The sequence below is a fragment of the Pestalotiopsis fici genome (genome assembly GCF_000516985.1).
Source record: "Pestalotiopsis fici W106-1 unplaced genomic scaffold PFICI_Scf_10, whole genome shotgun sequence".
In the NCBI taxonomy this organism is placed as follows: Eukaryota; Fungi; Ascomycota; class Sordariomycetes; order Amphisphaeriales; family Sporocadaceae; genus Pestalotiopsis; species Pestalotiopsis fici.
In genome coordinates this window covers 1,521,554-1,539,517 of record NW_006917100.1, presented here as the reverse complement: position 1 = coordinate 1,539,517, position 17,964 = coordinate 1,521,554, and the positions used below count along the sequence as shown (strand labels likewise).

The 17,964-nt window shown below is 51.1% G+C and overlaps 6 protein-coding genes across 6 annotated transcripts; 2 read left to right on the top strand and 4 right to left on the bottom strand.

Annotated features, from left to right (window-relative positions):
- Nucleotides 1-1,800: 1,800 nt before the first annotated feature.
- Nucleotides 1,801-2,895, top strand: PFICI_12689 (uncharacterized protein; the record flags this gene model as incomplete). Its single annotated transcript, XM_007841270.1, has 3 exons — nt 1,801-1,951; nt 2,027-2,383; nt 2,444-2,895. The coding sequence occupies 3 exons, from the start codon at nt 1,801-1,803 to the stop codon at nt 2,893-2,895; spliced, it is 960 nt and encodes a 319-aa protein (XP_007839461.1).
- Nucleotides 2,896-3,804: 909 nt separating this feature from the next.
- PFICI_12688 (uncharacterized protein) lies at nt 3,805-4,902 on the bottom strand (the record flags this gene model as incomplete). The annotated part of the gene is made up of 2 exons (XM_007841269.1): nt 3,805-4,189; nt 4,292-4,902. The coding sequence occupies 2 exons, from the start codon at nt 4,900-4,902 to the stop codon at nt 3,805-3,807; spliced, it is 996 nt and encodes a 331-aa protein (XP_007839460.1).
- Nucleotides 4,903-5,550: 648 nt separating this feature from the next.
- PFICI_12687 (uncharacterized protein) lies at nt 5,551-8,538 on the bottom strand (the record flags this gene model as incomplete). The annotated part of the gene is made up of 1 exon (XM_007841268.1): nt 5,551-8,538. One exon carries the CDS (start codon nt 8,536-8,538, stop codon nt 5,551-5,553), a length of 2,988 nt encoding a protein of 995 aa, XP_007839459.1.
- Nucleotides 8,539-9,118: 580 nt separating this feature from the next.
- PFICI_12686 (uncharacterized protein) lies at nt 9,119-10,030 on the bottom strand (the record flags this gene model as incomplete). The annotated part of the gene is made up of 1 exon (XM_007841267.1): nt 9,119-10,030. One exon carries the CDS (start codon nt 10,028-10,030, stop codon nt 9,119-9,121), a length of 912 nt encoding a protein of 303 aa, XP_007839458.1.
- Nucleotides 10,031-12,960: 2,930 nt separating this feature from the next.
- On the top strand, nt 12,961-14,349 carry PFICI_12685 (uncharacterized protein; the record flags this gene model as incomplete). Its single annotated transcript, XM_007841266.1, has 1 exon — nt 12,961-14,349. One exon carries the CDS (start codon nt 12,961-12,963, stop codon nt 14,347-14,349), a length of 1,389 nt encoding a protein of 462 aa, XP_007839457.1.
- A 483-nt stretch (nt 14,350-14,832) lies between these two features.
- PFICI_12684 (uncharacterized protein) lies at nt 14,833-16,421 on the bottom strand (the record flags this gene model as incomplete). The annotated part of the gene is made up of 3 exons (XM_007841265.1): nt 14,833-15,815; nt 15,869-16,117; nt 16,184-16,421. 3 exons carry the CDS (start codon nt 16,419-16,421, stop codon nt 14,833-14,835), a joined length of 1,470 nt encoding a protein of 489 aa, XP_007839456.1.
- Nucleotides 16,422-17,964: the final 1,543 nt, after the last annotated feature.

The window sequence follows — 17,964 nt, the reverse complement described above, 5'->3', positions numbered from 1 at the left end:
CGTTGCTGATCTCAAGCTTCAGCGACATGTCAGCCCGGTAGATTAGTGCCAGATGCTGGATGATGAATCCTACCCATGCACCAGGGTGTGCTGTAGTGTACCATAGTGATCAACGCCGCGGCGTCCAAATAGGTGTTCGGGGCCTCCCGGGGCTTAGCCGGGGTCACCCCAATAAATAAGTCTGCACCTTGTCAAAAACTAGAGGCGCAGAACATGGATCAATAGGAAAGCACCACTTGCGGCTCTGCTACTTTAGTGCTCGTTTGAGCTTGATATAACAAAAAAAGCGCGACAACGCGGCGACAAGTCACGTATCCTACGATGAAGAGCAGGCAGCAGTATAGGATTGCCCAGTGCCTTTCACTTTGACTGCTAGAACCCCGAATTGCGCAATCGGCACTTGAAGGTTACAAGAGCAAGTTGTCGTCGACTGAGTCATCCATCCGGCGACATGCTCCGGCCATCTACAGAGTGCACCTACGTCAAAGACTCCCTTTCTCAAACAAACCTGCGGAAGATGTCCGTCCCACCAGTCACCCGCATATCACCAGGATATTCGCAATGCGCGATCAGACACCGTGATCTAATGGAAACAATCGACGCCATTGGCAGCATGTGAAGATCAACCCCCGCCCCTATAAGTTGCTGTCTTGTTCTCCTCGGCATCCAGATCAAAGAACTGTCTGCACTGCCGTTGATACGAATCCACTCTGGAGAATCTCCACCGAGGATTCTGTTGCATTCAACCCACTTGGTCTCTTGCAATTGCCGCAGGTGAAGCCATCTCATGGCTGAAGCGAATGTGGATGAGAAGAAAAAGGCAGATGGGGTCGCGTAAAAATTGCACTGTTAATTTTCCGCAAGCCCAAAGGTCGGTTCGATTCGTCACAAGTGGATCTCATCGCCCGGGGACCCGGAGAAGTGACCAGGCACCCCCTTGACCATACCCTTGTCTTCAGCGCATACGAGAAGATGAGATCAATATACTTGCAACAATCTCCCAAGAAAAGAACACGACTAATTCCCAAGAATTATACGCGAAGTAAGACGGAAGCTTGGGTTTCTTGTATCCGGCCAATTCAATTTCGTCTGATCCTTGGGCGCTATCCCAGCCACGTGGTAGAGCAATATCACTTCTCACCATCCCTTCATCCCCCTTGCCCCCGAGGCTCAACAGGCAAACGGGTACATACAGCCAATCTATCGAGGCGCGACCACGACTTTTTGTCAACGTCGTCCCCCAAACAGGTAAAGTTCTCGAACAAACTTCCTGTCTGGGTTGGCGGAATTACCGGGCCCCCAAGGACAAACCCATTGCCAACTCTTTTTTTGCAAAATTGTTATAATCCTAGCATGTCCTTGCTCAAGAGGTCGCGTCGCCAATCTTCTTCCTGTCTTGTCCCCTTTTAGGCAGTCCCGCTACTGCTGCGTCTCGACGACGTCGAAAAAAACAGCCTTTGAAGATGCGATTATGTCCTCGTCGCACGTCCCTGCCTATCACTTTGTGTCACCTGTGAAGCAAGTCAACATTGGCATATGGACTTTATTTGGTGGCGCAAGCACCTTTCTTGGTTTCCGACTATGGTGTAAAGTCACCCATAGATATGGGTTGTGGTATGATGACTATATACTCTTTTTGAGCTGGGTAAGGAAAAACTTGATTTGCATCCGATGCGTATTCGCTGCTGGAAAAGAAGCAGCACACTATCCATCTCATATGTAAACCAATGCTGATGACTAGTTTTCTTTCTCTCTGCTTAGCTCGTGTTGCTGGCGACGAATGTAATCATCACTACGGAAATGACTACCGGTTATGTCAGCAAGACTTGGGACGATCGCATGCTGATTCTCATCACGATATCATCGTGTGGGACAACAGTCGGGCAAACATGGAGTAAAACAGCGTTTGCTGTGACGCTGCTGAGACTAATACAAGAGTCGCAGAGGATATGTGAGCATTTCCCTCCGAATTTGCATCGCTGTGGTTCGTCCGCTCCGTACTGACTCGGCATTTGTCGCAAAACAGTAATTTGGTTTTGCATTGTCACTCTCAACGTTCTCATGGTGTTGAAGGTTTTCATGAACTGGCCCAAATACTGCGGCAATGCAGACTACCAAAACTACTGGCGGATGCAAGGCTTCTGTGTCGACTATGGCATTGCGGCGGGAGTCAAGGTTGCCGGCAATATCTGGAATATCGTCATGGATTTTGCCCTGGCACTCTTTCCTTGGATGGTTATATGGAAGCTTTCCATCAAACGATGGGAAAAGATTGGACTATGCGCAACATTGAGCCTGGGCATTCTCGTTGCAATCATCTCGGCAATCCGGCAGGCCTGGCAAAACGATCCCGCCAACTCAAAACTGGATGACTGGTATTATTGTTAGTTACTTGCCTCTTTTTCTCACTTGCACACTGGTTCTAATCGTCTCGCAACCGCAGGGCATCAAGGCCATTCAATGATTTGGTACTCGGCCGAGGTGGCGGGAACAATCATGGTGCAGTGTATTCCGGTCATGAGAACACTGTTTGGCGAGGTCAACACGTCGCGGCGGACCGGCAGAAAGTTGCATGACGACGCCGAGGAAGGTCAAAACATCACGAGCGACCCGAGAAGTCGGGCGTCGCTGGGTGGTACTCTGCGCCCCAGCACCACGGCCGACACGGATATCGCGGCGGTCTTTGATGATGATGGGTATCCTTTGACCGCACTGCGTACAGATGGCAACAACAACAGGAGAGGCGCCATTGTATCGCAAGTGTCCATGACCCCGTCCGAGGTGGATCGCGCCATTGAGGCGTCGAGGACACAACCTTTGGAGTGGCCCTTGTCTGGGAACGAGCCGTCGGTGATAGGCGTGCAGCGTCTCGAGGACAAGGAGTTACGTGTATAATAATCTTGGAGCCATAATCGGAGGTCACTTTTGGATAATGAGACGGCCAATGACAAAAAGAATTGTAATGCAGTAAAACATGCAAGATATCCCGATGGCGCCATAATGATGGCTATTTGCATGATCTTGAGCAGGACTTTTGCAAGCACAAGCCATTCACGCGTAATTCGGTACGCCGTTAGATGTCACGAATCGATCCTGGTCTTTACCGAGTGGACATGACTTTGATCCAGCATCGTTGCGTGTGGTTTTACAGCATATGCAGAGATGATACTCGCACAGGGTGTCGAGCCACCTTCAGATTACAAAAAGAGGTGAACACGACTCAACCGATCAAGCGTTAAGATGGCCCAGATCACCAATCGGCTCCATATCGTGCTACTCGAGGCTCTGGACCGGGCGTCAATACCAAGATACCCGTGACACAATCTTGTTACAACGTCTTGCACCACGCTCATGTGCATATTTGTGGAACTTGGGCACTCCTAGTAAGACCAAGGCCATGTAAGCATGAAATCTGTCCAATGGATTTAATGTCACGTGAGAAAAGAACATGACTTCAACCTGGTGTCCGATAGTCCTTGAAATAGCATGATGATGCTCGAGGCTATAAGAAACTCGCTCGCACAAGGAAGCAAAATGATTACAATGTAGTCTTGATCCCTTTCAACAAGTCAATATTATTCACTTGAGCACTTTAGACAAGACGTATTGGGGGGAATTGTTTATTGGAATTGATCCATTACTTACTGTAATCCCGTGGCACAACCAACCATTTTCTTCATCAATCATTAGCAGTATAGGGCAGGAGGGTACGCAATTTGAAATTCCATGCCCAAGTCCGTTTGTAGTACCGTTTTCATCACCCGTACCGAAACCCCCGTCGAGAATTCTTTCCATCATCAAGGTTTACTGAGTAGCCCGTGATCCCTCTCCATCTTCCAACCTCGGACTCTGCTCGTAGGCCCGACCCTTGCTTCCCGTTGCATCCGTCCTGCTGGGCCCTCCCTCATCAATGTCGTGAGAAGCATGTCCCTCTTCTCGGGATGCGTTGTTGTTGTTGTTGTTGTTGTTGTTGTTGTTGTCATCGCCGCCGCCCCCAGCGGCATCCTGGGCAGGATTGACGGTGGTGTAATCCACGGCCTTGACGAGCAGGTACACCAGCGATGCCAAGAGAGAGCCCAGTATAGGTCCGATCCAGTAGATCCAATGCTCGCTGGGAAAGTGACCCGTGACTACCGCCGGACCCAACGAGCGCGCTGGGTTTAGGGACGCGCCAGTATAATACACACCTCTGTTTGGTATATCATTTCCACGAGTCAGAGATACGGCAGGTACAAGAAACGTCATTTGGAAAGTAGAGTGCATATGGAAGAATAAGAGCAAAACCACTTACGCCAAATGAGCCACAAAAAGACTCAACCCAATACCCACAGGCGCCATAAACGTACCCCGATGCTTCTCGGCAGCAAGCATAAAAATCGTCAGGACCAGCTCTGCCGTGAGAAGCATTTCCAGCACCAAGGCGCGACCGACCGAGATGCCGGCACCCAGCGCCGTGCCGACAGCCAGGGGTCCCGGGAGCAGGGCCCCGACCACGGCGGCAGCCGCGACGCCCCCGAGCAGCTGCGCCGGCACGACCAGCACGGCCCGGGCCGCGTCCATGGCGCCCGCGAGGACCATGGCCAGGCTGACGGCGGGGTTGAAGAGCCCCCCGCTGACGCGGAAAAAGACCCACACGTTGACGGCCAGGCTGATGCCAAAGCTCAGGGCGATAAAGAGGAGACGGGCTGGGTCGGCGGGCCCGTCGCCGCCCGGGGCCGTGTTGGCGGTTTGGGCGCCCGCAAAGGCGAAGAAGAGAAAGAGAAACGTCCCAATGAACTCGGAACCGGCGGCTACAATGTGGTTCTTGCTGCGTACTGGCAGTGATTTGAGAATCCCCCGGCGTGAGCCCTGGTTAGCTGGGTGGTTTGACTTGAGGAGACGCATTCTCATATCGTTGGACATGGGTATCGCAAGGGCAAAAGCTAGGAGATGCCAGCGTCTTCACTGGCATGCAATTCATTATTTATTCGCAGTTATATAAGTAATGACCCTGTCGTGTCGAGTTTCCATCGACATTGGTCTCACAGAAACGTAATTCAAGAGACATGTTCTGTGGGACTCTAGTCAACACACTCATGAATGGCAGAATCACTGAGCAAGAGATTGAGGCAAACATATCTTTTCAGTAAATTTAGCGACACAGTATCACAATGTAATCAGATGGCCACATACTGAACTCGGTAATTTGCATACGTGGCTGGTTTCACCGGGACAAGAGCTCCGGAACCATTCCAGCTGACTTGTGCTGGGAGAAGACCTTGCTCGCAAAGGGGACGGCTTTTTGTCAATGAAAGCAGCTTGCTCCAATAAATGGACTCCAAAGATTGCAGTCGTGTAAAGGTCTTGCGTGTCTTACCAAGTTGGGTGCAAACACGATAAGAGACGTTCATGGCGCGATGGAAATGCCTGGAAATTGGATTTATTCTTATTTTTTTTCTCTTCTGGGTGTTATTCTGCTTTAATGTAAAGTGGGTAATCGGACTAGCCAGGTGAGAGGAGTGACCCAAAGTCGGATGGTGAAAGCCTGTCCAGAAAGCAAATCTGGGGACATCATAAGCAAGGAAGGTCGTCAAGATCCAAACCAAAATCGCCATAGTCACTCCCCTGGGAAGCAGGTATAATGGCTTCTTTGGTGTTCTCCAAGGCCTGTTTTTCCTTGAGCATCTCACACATTTTCTCAAAAGAGCCATGAGGATAGTTACGCTGCCGAGCCTTGTTGCTCGAGGTAGCACTATTCTGGCTGCGAGGAGCGCCGTTACTAGACTTGGCCGACGAGCTGCAAGCACGTTGACGCTTATTGCTATTGTCAACGACCAAGTCCACAGCATCTGCCTTTCTCTCAAAATGCTCTTCCGCCTCCAATAGCTTATCGGTCAGCACCCTCTGTTGCCTTTCCTCCTCTTCTCTGCAAAGAACATCTAATTCCTCCTGACCTTGGCGTCGTGCCTGTTCGTTTCGCCAAGTGTCATTCCTAGATTTCTCGAAAGCCAAGATAAATCTTTCCTTGGTACCACTAGACGTAAAAAATGGCTTTGGAGACGAGTGTCTCTGAATTGGAGTACGTTGTGGTACGACTTGGGAAGGGGCTTTGGTTTCTGCTGGTTCTGGGTCATCACGCTCTATCTCGAGATCTTCACTAAACAATTCTGCGAGTTCGTCGTCCGTGAATGAGGATGTTAGGTCTCCAGTCTCCAGTTCTCGGGCTTGAGTCTTCTTCACTGTACGGTTTCCGTAGGGCGGGTCCTTGTCGAGTGGTTCTGGCTTCCTATGAGCTAGAGTTCCCGAAGGAGTCTGTGGCAGATCGTCTGCGTGCTTCGCCCGAAGACTTGCTGCGCCAGGTATCTTAAAGCTCTCTACAGAGGAGCTTTTTGTTGATTTCATCCCTTCAGGCATTGCAATAGATTTCCCTGTGATAGCTGTCGTGTGATAGTTTTGTCTTGGAATGCTATGCATTTGTGGATTCAAAATGGAGTTGGGGGGCACAATATTCGTGCTCACACGATCATTGCTTGGCCGAAGTCGACCCAATGGAACCAATGGCTCATCTTCAAGTTCTATGAGGTCTTGTGACGAGAGCAGAATGTCTTGTGTCAGCAAGAACGGCATATCTATGTTTGGTGGTTCGGGCAACTGCGGCTTCCGTGTAGTGACTCTATGATTATTTACTGGGGCTTGCGGTTCATGACGTTTTGTTCTTCCATGAGACAAAGTTCGGTTTTTCTGAGTGTTATCACGGGAAAAGGGCCGTGATAGTTGATTGTCACGCTTGTTTTCGATGCGAGATGGACGCAGAGGTGACGCAACTGATGCCGATTTCGAGTGAGTGGATGGTCCCTGAAGCCCGCTGGTAGGTTCGTCGAGGAGCTCCGCGATTTCTTGCGAAGGGCTGGGGAAAAGGTCATCAGCAAAACTCTGCAGAAATAGCTGCGTGCTCGATGGAGGCAAGTCTGTTCTGGTGCTCAACAGGTGCGCTGGAGACTCCGATTCCCTTTTAGGCAGCACGTGCGTTGGGTGCTGCCGCGGTAAGAATTTTGGTTTGTGAAGGCCATTGCCAGAAATTGGTTGACCATGAGTCTTGAATTTTGGTGGCAATGGCGGAGGGCCCATGGATGGGGTCTTGGGCGACAGGAATACGCTTGATCCATTCAAGACTGATTTTGGACTTGGGCGAGATCGCTTTGGTGTCTGTTCTATTCGTGTCTGTTCACTGACTGCAGAAGAATTCGCTTGTGCGTTCTGCATCTGGACCGAATGTCCGCTCTGCTTGATTGGTAATTCTTGCAATGGTTTCCGGTCTTGCTGCTCAGTAACAAGCAGAAGTCGACGATGGGCTTTCGTCGCGCGACTCCCAGAACATGAGTTCCGACTGGTAGCGGCCAGCGCTGCTGGAGTAGCAACATCCTCGTCGACACTTGGTCGCTCGATTACATAATTCTTTGGTGTTTCCTCATTCGATAAAGACTTGCGGTTCAGGTTATTATACTCCACGGCGCGTTTTCCGTCGTCGCGACGCATTTGGACAGGCTGTTTTGGATATGAGGCGACGAGAACTTGTTTCTGATCAGGCATTTGGTCTATAGTGCCTTTCTGGACAACAGGTTGGTCTTTTCCTGGTGACGAACGAGGATCGGGAGGTCTCGAAAGCGCAATATTTGGCTCCATGCGTGTCATGCGTGTAGCGTGTTGAGCTACAGTTTGCATTTCAATAGCATCAAGATCGATATCGTCAAATAAGCCATCATCCGCAGAAAACGATTCGTTGAGAATTTGACGATTAACCATATTCTCAACTATTGGATCATCTGGATCAAGACTCGTCGATGTTGCAGTGGGTTCTTTCATCACATTGGTTTGTGAGTGTTGAGAAGCTCTGTTCCGTGTTTGATCGATCCCTGGATCGATATCGGGCTTTGTGATTGGCTTCTTGAACATGCCATTTAGCTCATGCTCAATCACCGGCAGGGCTCTGGGCGATTCCTCAGTGCGTTGCCTCTTTGTTGGTCTTTCTGGTTCATCTTCTGCTGGTAAGGTTGCGTCGCTATCATCTTCTTCAGAACAGACAACCGGCAGACTATCTGGCCTTTGATCTCTCGGCGACTGGCTCCGTCGGCCCGGAAATCCACTGCTATCGGTCTTAGACTTCGGCCCCACGGTAGGGGTTGTCGGCCTCCGCACAAAGCGGGCCAAGGTATCTTGGGACGGATGGACCTCAACAAGTGGGATGCCTTTCTTCTTTTTCTCGGCCTTTTCCCGATCCTCCTTCTCCTTGCGCTTGTCCCGAGCGGCCTTGGCTCTGGCCTGGTTGCGCTCCTTTTCAAACTCGCGGCGGATGCGGTCCTGTTCCATCAGGTCCTGGCGGCGCTGCTCGGCTTTGGAGAGCTTCGGACCCTTGTTTTTGGCCTTGTAGGCCTTCTTCGCCTGCTTGGTCGTCATGGGGGGTCGGGAGATGCGACCCTGCTGCTGTTGATCGCCGCCATGGCCATGGAGGGCAGAAGGAAGTTCGGGAATCAGCGAGAACGTCTGCTGCACGGGAGCCATGCTGGTGATGCGACGACACGCCGCATCGTTCCCCCCACGGATGGTGGTGATTGCTTGTGCAAGGGAAGGGTTGGAGGTGAAGTTTTGCTTTTTCAATCGTGTTGTTGATCAAGATATCCAATGAATGGAGATTCCGTATATCAATCTGACAAGGGACCCTGCCAAAAGCGCGTCTGCGTCGCGAGGAGGGGCAGGGCGTGTCAAGCGCTAAAGTTGCTAGGAGGAACGAAAACACATGACTTGCAAAGCACCCGCAGTGCTGAGTTCAGACAGCCGGGGCCTTTCCGCACTTGCCCTCTGGGGACTCACGGGTACCTAAATTTAGCGACACCCACACTAAATCGTACTGATGCCTACTAGGTACTTTACCTACTGTAAATTTATACTCGTCTCTATATGTGCGAACACAAGTCACGAGGCCTTATTCCGACAGTATGAGAAGCTATTTAGCGCATGAAATCATATCGCGATGAAGCGCAACTTTTTTCATTCATTGCTTTTAGCATTTTCTTCTGAGATAGGTAGTTTCGTGTGATTGACCGAGGATGGTTCTGCTCATCATCCAACACTGTGATGTCCATCAAGAACGAACTTCGTCAACCACGCCCTTCACAATCTCATCCAAGTCCTGATTCTGGAGCCCAAGTACATCCATGGCGAAGCCATCCTTCTTTTCCCAGTCTCCATCCAGGGCTCCCAGGGCAAAGACCAGGTGCTCGATAGCGTCCTTGTCGCCTGCATCGGCCTTGGCCTTGTTCTCCTTGATGAAATCGTCGGACTTGACCCAGTTGACTTTCCATTTCTCGCCAGTCGCCTTTTCCAGCGAGGCAAGCACGTCGAGCTGCGAGACACAGAAACTCTGCATGAACAGCATCTTGTTTCGACCAATATCCTCGTCCTTCAACACCTTGACCACAGCCTCGGCAATGCGCCCAAGGGTCGAGGTCGAGCTTCTGTAGGTTCCGTCGTCTAGAATGTCTGCCGTCTTAGTCTTGAGGTCAAAGTGCAAAAAGTTCTCCCTCAGGCCCCAGTCGAAAAAGTGACCAGCTACAAGACTGGTCCAGGTAAAGTTGGAGTCCTTGTTGGCGTACTCCTGGCAGCGCTCACGCACGCGGACCTTGTTGAGAAAGAGAGGAACCAGCTCTTGGGCCTGCTTGCTGCTCGAATCGCAGCTGCCGTAGTCGGCGGGTATGAAGCGCTTCACGCCGGCAGCGGCAGCGGCATCGACGAGACGCAAATGCTGCTCCGTGTCTCTCAGCGGGAAGCAGGCAATGCACGCATCTTGACCCTGAAGCGCTGCTGTGAGGCTTTCGGTAGTCATGTCATCGTCAATGCTGACAAGCCGGACGCTGGGATCCGAAGTCGGACTAGAGTTCGAAGATGCCCGCTTCAGCACGGTCACGTTGAAGAGGCCAGAGTCGACAAGAGCCTGGAGAATGGGGCCGCCTAGATTGCCGTTTGCGCCAACGAGAGCAACATTCTTAATTGCCATGGTGCAAGATCGATTTCAAGAAGCTGTGTGTGGTCGGTTGTTGTTTATTTCCGCTTTCCGCATGGATCGATTGTTACAGTCAGAGTTTCCCTTGTCTCGTGCTCGCTTAGCCATCATGGTCCACCAGCCCGCCCATCAATCTGCAGCTGCGTCATTATCTTTGTCGGATCTTGATACGGTGCAGATCGCATCTTAAGCTCCGTTTTGGCCGTCCCCTGTGTATTCTTTCTTACCTTACTCCAAAAGGGTCGTCGATCACAGCGGCCGCTAAATAGGTGGGCCTAAGTAGACCGTAGGCACAAACGTTTTGGGGCCCGAGGCCACTATGGCCAACGGTTATCAGCGCATTACGAACGCTATGATTCAAGAATGACTTTTTATTCTTCAGGTATGTAGGGACTCAACAAACATGTAGAAAAAGAAGAAAACGGAAACAGCCAACTGAGGTCAATGCGCATACAAGGCATAAACTAATAGAATTGGTAGCCTGGAGACTATAAAATAGACACTCCATTATATTTTCATGGATATACCTGTAAGTTTCGTAGTGACGTTTCTAATCTGGGAAGATACCTGGTCGCCCTTGTGACAAGCGAGCAAGTATTGTCGGGACTCGCTCCCCCAATAAATTTAGCGGCACTGGAGCAAAGAGAGGAGAGAAGAAAGATGCGATTCAAATTCCACCAACCCACTCAAGAGATGAAAGCCATGAACTTGCTACGGATAATTCCGTAGTGCCAGTCAAATACTAGGAAGATCGAAATGGCTCAGTAGGAATTGCTGCCCGAAAGATGATGTTATGCTGCAAGGTATAATTGCGTTGGCGACACTAAATCAGGCGATACTGTGCCGTTGTGAACGACATATTGTGCTCGTACTCGTTCGTTTTACCACCTCATGCTCGGATGAGGATTTCGGCGCACTCCTAGAGTTGATTGATCAGACTGCCCATGTGTTTGTGAGACCTCCGAGAAGTCTCGGCGTGCGCCACCAAAGCTACTGTGCTGGTAGAAGTGTAGTATCTCTCTCTGTGTGTGTGCGCGCATGCTCGACGTGCACATGTGCAAATGCGCACATGAACCTTCAAGATTGATTTGCGATGCGCTGGTGCCCCGGATGTATACCTAGATGATGCTAATTCGCTAGCTGCGTAATGTAGTACCCGGTAGGTATTCGTGCGCACTACGGAACGGTCTCCGTAGGACCTAGGTAGGTAGGTAATAGAAGTAGGTATGTAGTGAATACTTTGCTGCCATTTTATTCTCCCTTGACTAGAGTCGAAAAACTTGGGCAGTGTGGATATGAAATGCTGCACCTACTAACCGACCAGAGGCCCATGTCCTCCACTTTGGTTGAGTTGTGATTCCGTGATGAGCTGACGAGTTCCGGATTCCGAGGAATCTAAGATGGGGGGTTTAATCTCGATTTTTTCTTTCTCGAAAACCAATCCACTGTTCTCTGCTGGAGATGAATTTCAGGGTCTTATTGATGCGCCCTGATGCAGTTAGCAGCTCGGCTTGTTCGGTTCGGACAGACTCCTCCTACTCTTCAAAGTACCTTACTACTACTTACTACCTATAAACGATGCGACGCCTCATTGCCCTGCGAGGAAACAACCAAAACGAAACGGTTGTGAAGTAAATATACGGAACTCCCGCGGACCAATGGCAGGCCGCCCATTCTTGGGCTTAGGCAGAGTGCGGCCCGTGGCAAGGTGACAGTACATGGGCTCAGCCGATAATCGTGCCATTTCGCCCTGTCAATCGGACCATTTTCAACGACTCCCCGGTCTCACACTTTCATTGGGGATTGGATCGAGTGAATTCACCTCTCCGCAGAAAATTTCCCATACCCACGTACCGTGCACTACATCATCATCATCACCATCATTATCACCGACCGGCGGCGGGCGTACGATCGATCTGGCTTGGACTTTCCATAAAAGATACTCCTACAGGCATCATTTGCAGAGTGACATGCCGGTACTTGGAGACATGCCACACGTGCCAGCCAGCCAACCCAGAGCCGCGCGTGTCGACGAAAAGGACAGGGCAGTATGTACTCCATCACATAGGCAAGCCATGGCGCACGGCTCCTCTTATGACGGTGATGAAGAAAAGAAGCAAAAGAGAAAATGCAACACTTCATATGGAACCACGGAAATAATCTGGCATCCAGTCTGAAGGTGCCCCGTGCCTCGCAGGGTTTCCACATGTCGTCTCAAGCCGTACCAAGGCACCAACTATGATAGTGGCTCCTCTCCTCCCCATCCGTTCGCCTCCATCCGGGCTGAGTGGACTGCACTGGGATCAGGGTCTCGCCTAACGGTCTATGGACCCTTCGGAGTGTCGCATGAACCGCGGGGGGCCAGTAAAGTAAATGGAGGGAAGAAGCAAGTGAAAAAAATGGTCAAAGGTAAAACTATTACTGATACTGAACTTCTTTGGCGGTCAGTGTATGTATGTGTGTGTCTGTCAATTTCTGCACTCATCCACTCCAAATTTGCAGTAGAGTCAGTACATTAGTAGGTAAGGTAATCTCCATGTCGGAAGGTGCCCACGGCTACTGCTGCTTGCATCCAGTTCATGTGTGTGTACTGTATGTTCCTTCCCATTGACGAATTCTCCCGAGTCCGAGACATTTATTAAGTAACCGACTTTGTTCTTCTTTTCCCCATTCTTTTCCATAAGAGAAAATAAGAACCCCCGTTCCCCAAGACTTCGTTCCACCTCTTTCTTCATCTGAGATCGTGAATCTTGGAGGATCACTGAACCCTGTCTCACCCCGAGCATCTCCTGCTCGCTCACTCCTTCTTATACTCCCATCTATCAGACCCCTCCTCCCTCCCTCTCATCGTTACCAGATCCAAAGTTGTTGACTAGATGGGCACATCCCCCGCTGCCTAGGGTACACACATATTCGACATCACCATGGCTCTTTCGTACGAACAGACAAGGATGGTCAAGGGCACCATCCCAACTCTACAGGAACATGGAGAGCACATTGCCACCGTCTTCTACAAAACCATGCTCAAGGAGCATCCAGATCTCAACAACTACTTCAATGCCGTCAACATGAAGAACGGCTCTCAGCCGCGCGCTCTCACCAAGCTCATACTGGCGTATGCTTCTAATATCAGCCACATCAGCGAGCTCACACCAAAATTCGAGCGTGTCGCCAATAAGCATGTCAGTCTTGGTATCCAGCCGGACCACTATGAGATTGTCTGCAAGTACCTGATGAGGGCCTTTGCTGCCGTCCTCGGTCCCAAGATGACCCCCGAAGTACGCACCGCCTGGACCAAGGCTTACTGGATCATGGCCAACATGCTGGCCAACCGAGAGCAGCAACTATACCGCGAGTTCGAGAGCTGGAAGGGCTGGCGCCGCTTCATCGTCGAAAAGAAGACGCGGGAGACGCCCGAGGGAGATGTTGTCTCGTTCGATCTCAAGCCTGTCGACGGCGTACCTCTGCCCCCTTTCCATCCTGGGCAATATGTATCACTCCGAGTTCGTGTTCCCGGAAGCGGGTATCTGCAGATCAGACAGTATTCGCTCAGCGATAGACCCAGGCCAGACCGTTATCGCCTTACAATCAAGAAGGTAATGGAAAGGAAAGAGCTATATGACAGTAGCAGTAGTCTTGGAAGTGGATTATCCACTCCTTCTAGGCGATCGCCGCCCCTCCGCAAACCCCACAGTCGATCATCTTCATTCTCGACGGCCGTCGAGAGCACGACAGGTGACAGCTTTCTAGGAATCATGAATTACACAACAAAGAAGCAAGGCGTTGTCTCGAGCTTGATGATTGATGAGATGCTCGAAGGTGATGTTGTCGAGCTTAGTCACCCGGCCGGCGATTTCTATTTTGACACCAGAAATGACTCTGGCTCAACGCCCGTGGTCTTGATTTCTGCTGGCATTGGCATTTCCCCAATCCTGTCCATGCTAAACACCGTTGTGGAGGAGACGAAAGAGCGCCCCATTACTTGGATCCACGGCTCTAGGCAGAGCATTGCCTTTCAGGAACACGTCGAAAAGCTGGCCAAGACGCGGCCACAAATGCGAACGACCTTTTTCAATACGGCCATGGGCAATAAGGACTTGGCCGAGTCGACAGAAAGCGGCGGCTTTGGGTACTACCTCGAGTGGTTCAACGCCGATGATATGTATTTCGGCAACAAGTCAACCCAGTACTACATTTGCGGGCCCGAGAGGTTCATGACCGATATATCAGCCTATCTAATCACCAACGGTGCAACACTGCAGCAGATCCGCTACGAGGTGCACTCGGTAGGCTCTTTTGAGCTGGAGGAATAGAAGTGATGATGCACAGCCCTGGTGGCAAAGGGTGTAGGACATGGCGCGGAGGGCATGGGAGGTCTATTTGCTTGGGGCAATTTGCTAGACGGGGGAAAATATGTGATACTTGCATGGCGTAAGGTATAGAAGGGTCAGGGGCTATGGCGGATTGGTCGCCAGGTGCATAGAATGGCACAATTTGGCACAAACAAACAAGTTGACGAGGACAATCAACCCAGCTCAAGAAAAGGATGAGTTCCAAAAAAGTACTGCTACATTGTCAGGCAAGCTATGATCAAGGTTCAATGATTGTGATATATGCATTATGCACTATTCTATCAGTCTAGATGGTATGCTAGAATGCAAGTGCGCGTTGCCTCTGCTTAGGCATGGTCGCGCAATGATGTTATACATAAAAAGAAAAGGATATCCAGTACCCCAAACGCCTCGATGAATGCATGTTGTAATCAAAGACAAAATTCCTTTCCCCGCAAGTCATGTCTATACAATGCCTGCCAATCCAAGGGAGGCTACCGTTCCCACCCAAAGCGCAAGTAAAGTCAAGGGACTGCCAAAAGTCTTTCCGCCAGCATTTGATGCGCCGGTACTGCTGGCGCTCGAGCCTCCCGAGCCCGTGGCCGTGGCCGTTGAGCCACTGGACGCCGTGCCCGTTGCCGAGTTGGCGGAATTGCTGTCAGATAGGTTGCAGTCGCCCGTCAGAGAGCTTATGTTGGTCGAGGCGGTGATTTCGACTTCGGTGGTGCCGCAGTTGACGTACTGGGCAAGGTGGATAGCGTTGCCTGTCTGGTCAAAGACGGCATAGGCTGACCGCAGCATGCTGTCGCCGAGCAGGACGAAATCGTCATTGGGCGTGATGCCGAGGTAGCACATGGTCCCAAAGCTTGTCTGAAGCTCGCGGATAATCTCCTTGTAAGAGACCTGAATGGTCACGCCGGGAAAGGCAAAGTTGATGGATCCGTTCAGGTCGTTCAACGAGCAGTCGACCTCGTAGAAGCCGTTGGAATCGGTACCGCTCGCGCCAAAGTCAGACGCGACAGCATCGGCAAGAGCTTGCGGCAAGAGCGTGAGGGTGGCGCCACTGTCGAGGAACACGGCCATGGTGGAGTTGTCGTACTTTTTCTCGTTTCCGCTCGGCGGCGTCAAGCTCATGTAGTTCATGTCGATCCAGTATCGCGGAACCCCGTCAGGAGACTGGTCTGCGGGAATGATGGGCTGGCTCACGAGAGGACCAGCGAATTTGCCCGTATCGATACCTCCAAAGATGATGACACCCTCCTGCTCACTCTTGCTTCCCAACGCCAGACTGAAGGCCTTGGTATCTGTGACGCCCTGCAGCTGGAGCTCATCGATAAAATTGTTGTAGGTAGTGGTAACATTGATACCATGGCCAATGCCAAGGATTCCCGAAAACTCATCCACTGTAGCCGTCGCTGCCCCAAATTGCACATTTTTGAGCGTGATGTCTGTTTCGAGGTTAGAAAGATTGCGGCCGACGCTGTTCTTTGTGATAACATACCTGAGCCGGCAAATCCGATGTCGTCCTTGACATATTGGATGCTGGCGCTGCCAATGCCATACCTCAATGTCTTAGTTGTTGAAGAAATGGAGGCAGAGCTAGATGAGTATGGATCGTAGGATCCCACGGCCCGACAGAAGCGTTGATCAGACGTTGCATCAAGGTTTGTGCAGTCTGGATTCACCCAAAGCTCGAAAGAACCAGTGTCTAATTGGACATAGTTGGGCTGGCCAGGGTTACCAATATTTACTAGGGCAATTCATCAGTCTTTTGAGTCCAAAGGCATGACGAACTGTTTAGGGCATAGGTAGTTACATTGTGCGTAGTAGGCAACGTCAGATCGGTTGGCTAGAGGTAGAGTCTGTATGCCCCGTTTCGACCAGACGTCACGCTTTGCCCAAACGTCGCCAAAGTGATCTGTATTCGTGGAATGAATCACGGGGAATGTGGCATATCTCCCACCAGCGATGGGACCATCATCCTGCGGAAGACCCTCTGCAGCAAAGCACGATGCGGCCAATGCTAGAGTGAGAACGGCGATTTGAGACGCCATGTCGGCAGGCGAGCAATGGAAGTGAGCGGACGAGTAGCTGCTAGCACTGCCTCGTGATCGTAATACGCCCTTGATTCCTTTCTCAAAGACAGTCCGTCTCAGGATATTGGCAATCGCCGTAGCAATGGCGGGAATCAGGTTTGATTTCAAAAGCAGAGGAAGACAAATGCAAGTAATGCGCGCTCAGATGAAGATGGGATCCGGGGTATATCAATGATCATTAAAAACAGAAGAGAGCGAGAGATGAGATGCAGTGCAAGGGTCCCCAGAACTGTCAACAACACCAGCAGAACAGATGAAAAGCAAATGATGAATGGGAAAAGAATGCCCGGCTACCAAGGAAATGACAAGAACATGCCCAGAAAGGCTGAGGGTCTGGGGACGGAGCCAGTGGTGATGAGTCGTGTTTGGAGGTCTTGGCCCCAGTTGATTCTCGGATCTCTAGTAGAGGCTAGCGGGCGCCCAGGCGTACTGGTGGTATTAGAGGCACTGGGCAGCGAGCCAGCCGCAGCCGAAGGTGGATTGAATGGATGCCGCGAACCCGATGGGTCTATTGTATAAGATGGGTAACCTATTCAGTAGCAACATAAGGTTGTAGGTTCAAGGCGAGACGTTGAACCAGGCAAACAGCCCGTCTGACTGGACGTTTAGCCGGCGCCGCGCGTTGCTGGCGTTGACGGGGGCGGGCCTCAAGTTCTGACGAGGTTTGGGAGAACGAGACAGCCCGAGACTGATGAGAGAGAAGCGCTACCACCACCAGGGCAGCAGAGGACGCCTGGCGCTTGCGGCGTTGCAGCAGCAGCAGCTCTCTTTGACCCCATCCAGCTGTAACGACCTGCAGCAAGCTGGCCTTGGCTTGGGCGGATCAAACAATTGAGGTAGTGTCCCACGTCTGCTCCTGGGGTCTCTGCGGCGGAGGGCAGGGATCGTCAGGAGGTCGCTATCCTCCAAGGATGGATCGCCAAGGATTTCCAAGCTACTGGGCGCTGCACTCCGTTTTTTTCTCGTGTCGTGGTATAATCTCAAATCGTCCGTTGGCGGACTTGGCTCGGGGGTTCTATTCAAAGAAGAAAGAAAGAAAGAAATCATGGTGATAATTATAGGACAGTGAAAACGGAATTAGACAAGAATAACGGAGACTGCTTCATCCTGGGCATGTTTTGTGTATGTAAAACATCATGACGGTTGGCTGGCTACCTTACTTGGCCCACGACGGCACTGCCTAGTACTAATTACTAGCACTTGAGGCACTGCCATTATTACTTACTACTACGACCATTACTTTAATGCTCTCTGCTACCCACACGACTCGTGGCTGACACCGCGCTCCCCGTCGGCACAAGTCCCAGATGGAACATTTTAGGTCGGAAAGAGATCGGCGGATGCAATCTCGCGGCACATTGTCCCCCGGGAGAGTAAAAACTATGGATCATGGGCAAATGGAGGCTCTTTTTCTTTATCTTTTTTTTCTTTTCGGCAGCATGCGGTCGCGGACCCGCATTCGGTTCCTGATCTGGCTCAGCCGGCTGCTGACTGGCTGCGC